The 10,986-nt window shown below is 36.2% G+C and overlaps 1 protein-coding gene across 3 annotated transcripts in view; it reads right to left on the reverse strand.

Moving 5' to 3' along the window:
• The window catches only part of LOC106868371 (histone-lysine N-methyltransferase, H3 lysine-79 specific), a 199,658-nt gene that overhangs the window by 76,390 nt on the left and 112,282 nt on the right, over window positions 1-10,986 (reverse strand). For all 3 annotated transcript variants that reach the window (XM_052977663.1, XM_052977662.1, XM_052977661.1), the window contains exons 4-5: window positions 5,669-5,790; window positions 759-936 (exon numbers count right to left, since the gene is read on the reverse strand). In XM_052977663.1, the coding sequence (XP_052833623.1) occupies window positions 759-936; window positions 5,669-5,790 (300 nt within the window). The remainder of the gene's footprint in view (window positions 1-758; window positions 937-5,668; window positions 5,791-10,986) is intronic.

Genomic DNA, 10,986 nt, shown 5'->3' on the forward strand with positions numbered 1-10,986 from the left:
ATATATATATATATATATATAATTAATGTAATAGGGTAAAAAATTTGATATTAATTAATATCAATTTAATACCAGGAAACCAGCACATTTAAAAAATCAGAAGATTCAGAAAAAATTTTCTGAGATCTCAAAAGGATTATAGTACCTGTGTATATAAAAAGACCACTAAGTGGACAGCTAATGTGCTAGAAGAAGATCACTTAAAAATTCTCAATGAAATTCATTTGGTACTTATTGTTGGTTGAGATATATATCTAATTATTGTTCTACTTACGATCTGACGAGTAGCTATATTTTTGAATAGAACTTATTTTCGATAATTTCAATTGATTTTAATCGATTTAAATTTCTTTTCTATTTGAAAATTGGTTATGAAACACGTGTAATCTTTTTATTATATTTATCTTATGATATTTACTTTACTTTACATTATACTCATCTATTGTGCTTTTAATTATTAATTTTTCTATATGTGATAGTGGATTTTCATCGATGAGTTCTTGAAAATTGGTTATTTTCCCTAAAACTATATATATATATATAAATACATGTGGTTCTGAAGCTACTTAACTATCTGACTATGTCTGCTCACATATACACTGTCTAAATTCTTTTAAAAAAAGACAAGTTGATGCTTGTGACTAGCTGGCTGGAGCCTCTTTGGTAAACATAGGTTTGTTCTCTCTTCTCCACTTTCTATTTCATTAGGGATGGCCCAGCCATTAAACAGAAGCAAAAAAGAAAAGAAAACAACTCACTTGACTTTGGAGCATCAATGAGAAGGAAGATGACAAGAAGGAAAGAGACAATCCATATGATGGAGAGGATGAAGATTATGACAACTGGTTTCATGGTAAACTGCCATCCAAGACTGTTCATTATCTCAGCATCATTCACAATATTTTTCATAATGTTTGTGAATTCGTTGTGGCTCACCTGGAAAAAAGGAAAGAGAGAAAAATAACAACAGTTATACAAGAAAATAGTTGTGGTAGTAGTAGAAGTAATAGTAGTAACAGCAACAGCAGTTCTGGTAATACTGGTGGAATGCAAATTACCTATATGCATGATATATGTATGATATATATATATATATATATATATTTATAACATGTGTAACATCTATGTGATAATGGAGAATGTTCCTCATCACTTAGCTGGAATTATATAACTTTTACCAAAAGAAAGCAATTAATAAATTCTCAACTGTCTAGAATTTTTTTTTAAATTCCAATTTTAATATATTTTTATCATAATGGGTATTTTAATTTTTTTTTTTTAAACTAAATGATTAATTTTGATTTGCTGCTTGAGTTTTTTAAACTCTTAAACTGCAAGGTAGTTTTACTGCATTTACTGCCTCGCTGTCTTATGGTTTTCTCTCAACTCAGGGAAGAGGGGAGGCAGGTATACATCTACATTGTCACTAGTCCTGTGAGTGATTGAAGCCAAATCTTTCTCATATTCTACCCCTACCATCTCAAACACTTAAAAATGCATGCACATGTTTTTGTGTCTCACTGTCTGAAAACTGGTATTGGTTTGTGCTTAGCAGTTAGGCAAAAAGAGACTGATATAATAAATACAAGATTTAAAATAAATACTGTGATAGATTTGATTAACAAATATTCTTCAAGGTAATGCTCTAGAAGACCTAAAATCAAGTGATCAATTCAAATAAAAGACTAAAATGTTCAAGATAAACTCATGCTTAATATATTTCCTTCGGTAAGATATGAACCAATGTGTACTACAGCATGGAATGAAAATTCTTCCACTCTAAAGATGGAATAGTCAGCTATGTTATGGAAAGCTTATCTTTGTTTGCTGAGGAATGCACCATATGCACAGCTATTCTAGAAACAACTGCAAGAGACAATCTGCACACCTTCTCACTCCTTTATTTACATGACACATTCTACTCCAAAATCTCTATTGTAACAATTCCACAATTATGTTTAAATTATAAATTTCATGCTCTAAACTGACACCAACTGTTTGCCTCTTCATTCTTTCTTTCTACTGTACAGGGCCCATAAGATATTTGAGGACAGATTTATGTTTATAAAAAAAAAAAAACAGATATATAATAACAGATAATAACTTTATCAAAAAATGCTATGAGGATAAAAATAAACCTTCTTTTCTATAACGTTATTCAATAAAGCCACCTTTGGCTTCAACAACTGCTTCTATATGAGATCTAAAACATCTACATGCTCAAATCAAGTGGTCCTCATTCATTTTGTACATTACTCTGACTATGGCAGCTTTCAAAGAATCTTTGGTGTTATGGACCTCTCTCTCAACAACGCTCCATATGTAATAATCCAATAGATTGAGATCTGGGGAATTAGGAGGCCAAATGTTAAGGGTTATGTGATCATGAAGATTTTCAGCCCTCCATTCCAGTGTTACAAGAGCCATGTGTGACTGCATTCTTACTGAAACACATATGGCCTTCCATTGCATACACTGTCTATCCAGGGCTTAACAATTGTTTCCAGGACCTCAATGTAGGTGGCAGAGTTAACTCTAAAGCCTTGTGGAAAGAAGTAGGGAGGCATCACATGTCCTTCATTGTTGACAACCCCCAAAACCGTGACAGTTGCAGGAAATTTTGTATGCATAACACTTGGAATTTCAGAAGGGTCTGCACATAACCATCTGTCATTTCTTCAGTTAACTTTTTGATCTTGATTGATGTTTTTCTCGTTTGAGAAAAACCAAATCAAATCTTCTGCTGGATTTTTCAGTTTGTTTAAGGGCCTTTCAGATCTGATGTAGTGATTTTCTTTTGCTTTTTCTGACAAATTGACCTTTCCTCATCCTATAAGACTTGATGGCATGTAAAAAGCACCATCCGAATGTGGTCTATACCAGTCCAACCACTCACACCCCCGAGTGGCTCCTGTGCTGGTGGTACATAAAGAGCACCATCTGAACATGGTTGATGCCAGTGCCATCTGACTGGCTCCCGTGTTGGTGGCATGTAAGAAGCATCCACTACATTCTCGGAGTGGTTGGCATTAGGAAGGGCATCCAGCTGTAGAAAACCTGCCAGATCAGATTGGAACCTGGTACAGCTTACTGTCTTGCCAGTCCCTAGTCAAACCATTTAATCCATGCCAGCATGGAAAGCAGACATTAAACTATCATGATGATGATCATCATCTGATGTCTTTGTGGACAACATTTCTGACTGTTCCTTCTGACACATGGAGATCTTTTACAATTAACCTCATAGACTTTCTGGGATTATAATCAATGGTCTGTTGAACTTGCTGGATAAATTCAGGTGTTCTGATGATTTCAGAACATTGAGAATGCTTTTTTGCTTTGATACAGGTGATACATTTCCATCTTCAGTCATTAGCTCTTTATAAACTTTGTAGACGAAAGATCTGGCAATGTTTAAGAAACTCAAGATATTTCTAAATCACAATGCTCACAATAACCACAATAACAGCATGCCTCTTCATTTCTTGAGTAAGCTCAAAGTCTGCCATTATTATTTTCTGAAACAGAGATTATACAGAGTTAGCAAAAAATGTAGCAATTACCCAGAAAAAGTATATCCTCAAATACCTTATGCACTTTGTATATATACATACATATATTTAATTTAACTCCTAGACTTCTTTAATTGGAAATATCAAAATAATAGTAATCTGTTCAATGCTTGAAGAAAATTGTGAATATGAATGCATTGTCTGAAAGGGTATTGATAATACTTTCTGTATTAAAGAAAAAATGACAACTGTACTTCTTGGCAGTTTATAGGAGAAAGTTTTTACAACATTTCTTGTAGACTTGCATTCCTTCAATACTTTAACATTTCGTTCTTTATTCCCCAGCTTAAAGCTACATATAGCTGGCCATACTAGAATAATGGTTTCTCTAGATAAATTAGGACATTCTGCATGGTATATCCATGTACTTTACGGGGAAGAGCTGAAAAGTCCTTGGCTTTGGGTAAAGGAAAATATAGGAGGATCAGTTAATTATGATTTTATTTAACATATTTCCCTCTCAAATTCACACACTTATTGCAACGGTCTTCTAGTTTTTCTATGCCCTGTAAAAAAAACTTGGAAGGTTGGCCTCCAGACAGGCCTTTCATGATACCTTAAAGCCAGGAACTTTTCAGCTCCCCTCGTATGTACAATCATTGTAAAACATGGCTGTATTGGGAGATAGATCTGCTGAACAGGTACATCATCATGAGAAGTATTGACTTTAATTCTAGGAATCATGACATTGTCATTTTTTAATGCACCAACATTGATCTTTGCTATGATTAGATTCTTGTGCATTTCTTGTACAATCATCCATGTTTCATTGCAAAGCTTTGAATCATCTTAGATTCTCATTGAAATTATGAGGGATCATCTCTTCAATTTCAGTTTATGCAGTGGTGATCTGGCTTGTTCAAGTTAACCAAGGAATTCTGAAGGAAAGTGTGTGGTATTAGCTCATTCACTCATGGCATTGAATGAACAGAATTCTTTCATTGTTCCTGGGAAACAACTAAAAGCTTGTTGATGAATTGGTAGTAGTATTAGAGCATCAGAAAAACATTGCTTTGTGGTATTTCTTACTGTTCTGGGTTCAAATCTAATCAACATTGATTTAGGCACAGGTGTGGCTATATGGTAAGAAGCTTGCTTCCTAACCACATGATTCCAGGTTTAGTCCCATTGTGTGGTACTTTGGGTAAGTGTCTTCTACTATAGCCTCAGGCTGACCAAAGTTTTGTGAGTGGATTTGGCAGATGGAAACTGAAACAAGCCTGTTGTGTGTGTGTGTGTGTGTGTGTGTGTGTGTGTGTGTGTGTGTGTGATTGTGTCTGTGTTTGTCGCCCACCACCACTTGACAACTGGTGTTGGTGTGTTTACATTCCTGTAACTTAGCAGTTTGACAAAAGGGGATGATAAAAGAAGCATCAGGCTTAGCAAAAACTTTAAGTATTAGGGTCAATTCATTCAATAAAAATTCTTCAAGGCAATGCACCAGTATGGCCTTAGTCTAATGACTAAAACAAGTAAAAGATGAAAGATAAAAGATTAGCTCATTCACCCATGGTACTGAATGAACAGAATTCTTTCTTTATTTTTGGGATCAACTAATACATGCTGAATTGATTTTACTCATTTCATTCTGATGAAACAAGATATAATTCCTAGAAAACAATTCCACAGGATTGTTGAATTTTAGATAGATGAAATCAATGTAATAATAATGCATTAGAGAAATCGAAACAAAGCAACACAAACTTAATAAGAGTTTAAAAAATTAGAATAATGAAAATTTGAACTGTAAATAATATGTAAAGAAAGATATAACTCTCTAAAACATGAAATGATACATAATCTATGCAAAATAAATAACGCTATTTTTTCTATCACCTTTTTCTGTCATATTACTCTAGATTTCTTCCCACCTAATAATGTAAGAAAGAAAGAAACAAATGAACAGCACTTGTAGAAATGAGAAGGAATGTGTGTGGGAAAGAGAAAGAAGAGGGAGGGTGGGAGATTAATAGAAAAAGCAAAAGAAACTGAAACAGAGATGAAGAAATGTATACCACAACACACAACACTTGCCATCTCACAAACACAAGTATACACTTACACACATACACTATACACACTGATTCAACACTTACATTAATTCCATGACAGCTGAGAGGTGTCGGAACAGTTCCATCATAGTCAAAGACTAGAGTTGCCTTCCACTGGCCATTAATTCGGCCAGTGATTGTTGCTATCAACTGACCATTTGACAAATCTGTAAAAATACAAGAATATTTACATTTTAGTGAGATGAAAACAAAACCCAGCAAAAGGCAGAAGAACTGAGAAGAGTGAAAAGTCATAGAAAAATGGTTAGACAGGACTCATTAGCCTTGGTTGACAGTCTGTCTAAGAGAAGGAACAGCCTGATTTAAAAACTGGGGTAGATAGAATCCCTTAGTCACCTTGGTAACAACCTGTCAGTGGCCAACTTTGTGATGAAGGCAAATGAGGCATGACTCAATAGCCAGATTCCAAGTAATGGTTGGATATGGATATGGGGCCCATACATGTCATGAGGATATGGGGCTGACCAATGCCATGATAAGAACCATAGACATCATATAAATGACAAATGTTCATGGTTCCCAACACTCAAAAAATGAGAATGGGGATAGTCTCAACTTATGGGTAGTAAGAGCTCGTCAGTCTTGGTTGGCAATCTTTCTAGAGATAAAAATTCTATTGATAAAAATACTGGGCTGGTAGCTAACCTGAAAACACAAACCTCAATATTAAGTGAAAATGTCCAATACAAATATAATGAATAATGGTGTTAATTAGGCTGGAACTAACAGTGAAAGTCTTTTGCCCATGCTGGTGCCCTGTGGCTGTACAGCACAGGCCTGGTCATCATCCAGAGACTACTGAAACTCAAGGTCAAAGGCAGAGAAAATGATGAGACAAGGAGGTGAACCAAACTGTAATTGAGTACTGGAGCAGAAGTGAATCCAATCAAAGGGGATCTTTAAAATGCAGGAAATTAAAATGGGATGAAATAGAACTCTTTGAGATAAGTGAACAATGCTTAACTGATCAGGCAAGAGTAATAAGAAAAGATGGGTAGTTAACAGGCATAGAAATTGAAGAAATAAAAAGGGAAGTAGAAAACAATGATAGCATTGCACCAGGAGAGAGCATACCTATTGAGGACAAAGAAATGAATGGTGGCAGAGAAAATGAAGGGCAAGGTATAAATGCATTGTCAACAAAGGAAGCAGAAGTAATGGGAAGGGCCATATTGCAAGGATATGAGGATGATCAACAACACATAGTGAGGACAATGTATCGATATATAAGAGAAAACCAGGATCAAATACCTCCCAGTCTGAAATATGTAGACAGGTGTAAGCTAAAAGCAGAAACCAAAAGTATAGATTTTGTTCCTTGACTATTTCAGATGGGAAATATAATTGAAGCCACAAGATTGTCTGAGTTGCAGCAAAGGTTGCCATGGAAAGAGTTGGATACAAAAGAACAGAACATAACGAAAAGATCCATATTAGCATAGACAGATTTGTGAGAAACAAACAAAATTTAAAAAGGGATTTGGGACAAGATGATAGATCTTAACCCCTTGACAACGGTTTTTATCAAGCAACTAGATTGCATCAATGGTAATTGTCTTGGCTGAGATCAGCAATTAGAGTGTGACAATGGTTTGGTGAATATTTACGTCAACTGCTTTAACCAGTTTACGGCAAATGTGAGTTCATGACATACATGTCAACTATATACAAGAAAAGTTTTTTGCACCATTTCACAAATTTTCTCACCGATCTGTGTGTCATCGCCAGCTGTGTGAAACAACAACACTCAGTTTCATTATGGCATTACCATCCACATCTTGTTCCCTAGTGTCCTTCATGCTTGCAGAATGCACTGTGGATAACATGTAGGTGATTTTCTTGTCCCATCACACTACAGCGAGAATGCCACTATCAGTGCAGCGATACACTGTTTCCCCCTTTCGAAGTTTTACTTTGTGAAGAATGGGTGGCATTAGTCCTCCTTGCCTGCAGCTGCAGGAAAAGGTCTCTACTGGAAAACCAGTTATCCATATAAATATTGTAGCCTTTGTCAAACAAGTTTTCATTCAGTGGCAACATGACATTAGTTGATGCTACAGTAGATGCTGGAAGATCCAATCTGTCCTGACCAGTGTAGATTTTGTAATTCCACATATACCCACAGGCTCTGCTAGTTGACTGGCATATCTTATATACCTTGATTCCAAAGTGGGCATATTTGGTTGGGTTGTATTGTTTGAATCAGAGCCTTCCCTTGAATTTCCACAATCTCTTGTCTGTACAAATGTCCTGTGAGGGGACATACACCATTCTAAAATTCTCAGCCACTTTGTCAATGATAGGACATATTTTGTGCAGCATGTCATCCAGGTTCTCACCTGAGTTGAAATGTAGATCTGGAAGAAGCAACAAAAATTGATCATGTGGCATTGTTTCCGGAAAGAAAGGCAGAAAAATGGCTGGATTATGATTCCAATGACACTAGAGTCAGTTTCTATATGATGCCCGTCAGTATTAGAAGGACATGCAGAACTTTGATTTTGTCCCCTGTGGGTGGAAACCAATCACTGCCATGCCCGGATCTGACATGCTGGGGATGGTTTTCAGCATAGTCATTTGTTTCATCCATTATATATATGATGATGATGATGATTATATATATATTGAAACATTTCATCCATCAAAATCTTGTGGAATATTCCCAATGGCGAGCTTCCAGGTTCAAAGTTTGCCTTTATGCCAGACATACCAGTAAACCCATGCCATAGAATGGAATTGTCTCTTGCTCACCACATGATATTCTGTTGTCCAGGGCCATTTGCTGCTGCCTGTACCTTTGATTCACTGGAATATTAACATAGCTATTGGAATTGTCTGATTCTAAACTAGGAAAATACTCATTCTCCAAGTCATCATCAGATTGGTGAGGTGGTGGAGTTTGGTGTAGTCTGGCATGATGACTGTAAATTCGACTAAACAAGACACGAAGACAAAACTGACTGAGCCAGAGTGGCAGGAAATGACGACAATGCTGATGGAAGCGGAAGTGGCACAACATGACAAACACAAAAAAGCTGTGATAAATACGGCGAAGCTGGTGTGGTGGAGCGTAATGACGAAGCTGGTGTGGTGGGACATGACCATAAATTATGTGCAGGACCAGAAGATTCAGCTACAGCAGAATCCCTCCGTGCACTGGCAGTATGAGATGATGAACGTAGATTGGTTTTGAGCTGATTGGAAGCCATATTGCTAATGTAGTATAATCACCAAAACTACAGCTTATATGAGAATAAAGCCTACTTCTGGGTTGTAAATATTTATATGAAATATAAATATCAGTTGGCGTATCAGTTGGCAGGTGGACTGGTACTAACTAAGGTGATATGTTCTAAGTTAGGCAGCGTATAAGTAAGTTGTCCGATTTAAAGTACGTTGACCGATTTAAAGCATGTACATTGTGCACGTAAATTTACGTCATGTTTTAAAAGGGTTAAAGAGGGTAAGCACAGAATGAAAGTGTAAAAATACAACTGAAAAGAATACATAGAATAAGAGATAAAGGATATGATGTGGTATTGGAAGAATTGAAACAAAAGTAGTAACAATCAAGGCAAAATTGGAAAGACACAACAATAGAACAAAACAATCCAAGTAGAACAGATTGTTTGAAGGCAATCAGAGAAAACTGTCTTAGGAATTAGATGAGTAATTACATCTAACATTGGTGCCTAATGCAGATGAAAGCAAAGTTTTTGTAGGGGAGGAATCTGGGATCAACCTGTAGAGCTTAATGATAATGTGAAGTGGCTGCATGAAATTGAAAATAGATTAAGAAATATACAAGTTCAAGACAACACAAGAATAATATAGTTCTATATTTAAGAGATGAGGAATTATGTACATTATTTACATGGAGGGTATATCAGCCGAAACGTGTTAACAACAAGATGAGGACAAATATCCGTCAAATGTAAATAATGAACATAAGAATAAATACAGAAAAGATTAAAAAAAAAAGCAGATAAGTAAAATTATAATGGGAAGAGTCCAGGGCTGGACTGTGTCTAAGAATATTGGATGAAGAAGCTGAGAGGGCTCCATGAATGGATAGTAGAAGAGCCGCATAAAGGCTTGCAGTAAGGCTCAGGACCCAGTTGGATGACAAATGGAAAGATATTGTTATGTGTCAAGGAGCTTGAAAAGGGTAACAACGTATCCCCCTTCCAACCAATAATCTGTCTTCTGCTAATGCGAGATGCTTTGGCCAGTGAATTGTATTGATACTTAAAAAAATGTGAGCTGCTACCGAATGAATAAAAAGGGTATTGAAAGAGGAGCTGGAAAATGAAAAGTCAGCAATTAATCGACAAACTAATCATGAGAAACTTCAAGAGAAAGCACGCAAATTTGAGCATGGCATGGATTGATTATTATAAAGCATGTGATATGATACCACACTCTTGGATTACAAGGACTATGGAAATGTATGGAGTAGCAGAAAACATGGGATGCCTTTTTATGAAATGTTGGAGAACTGAAATGACAGCAAGGAATCAGAGACATCTAAGATATCTAACCCAAAGTGATGAAATCCTGCAAGTGGTAGTTAGAGAAGATGGCTTATTGAAAGCAGGAAAAAGAAAAGAACAACATAAGAAGTACAAGAAGGGCATGAAGAAGAACTACTCAACAAGAGGAGTTAGGAGAAGTGAAAATTAGGAAGAACTTTCCAAGGGACAGTGTACCCGTATTAATCTTTATGCTAGGAATGATTCCCTTGAGGGAAATACTGCAAAGTAAGGATATGATCTGGGAAGTGGCATGGAAAAGCTTGATCATCAGCTATTCATGGATGATTTGAAGTTGTTCATAAAAACTGAGGCAGAACTGGACAGTCTAGTCCATTCTGTGCAGATTTTCTCAAATGTTATCAAGATGGAGCATGGACTTTCAAAATGTGCTTTGAAGACAATGAAATGAGAAATGTTTGTCAGAGTAGAAGGTATAGGTATGCCAAATGGTGAAATGATGAAGACAATTGGGTATTAATTGATCCTTTCACCCACACGATTTTCACTAGGAAAAAAAAAAACTTGGATTTTTTGCGTGGAATCAAGTACCCTGACCTCCTAATATGCTGCAAACTCCTTATTTTCATTTGAAAAAAAGTGGGTGGGTGAGAACCCCCCCTCCATATCCTGGAATTATTGGAAATATTTCCTTTTCCATTCAATGAATTTTGGTGGCCTCCTAATATGCTACAAAACCCTTTGGGTCTGGAAAACGGGGTGTGTGAGGTGGAAGCCTCGGAAATTTCACTCCCACCCCCATTGATTTTTTCACCTGCACGATTTTCACTAAGGAAAAAAAAATCAGAT

Source organism: Octopus bimaculoides, chromosome 28, assembly GCF_001194135.2.
Source record: "Octopus bimaculoides isolate UCB-OBI-ISO-001 chromosome 28, ASM119413v2, whole genome shotgun sequence".
Lineage (NCBI taxonomy): Eukaryota > Metazoa > Mollusca > Cephalopoda > Octopoda > Octopodidae > Octopus > Octopus bimaculoides.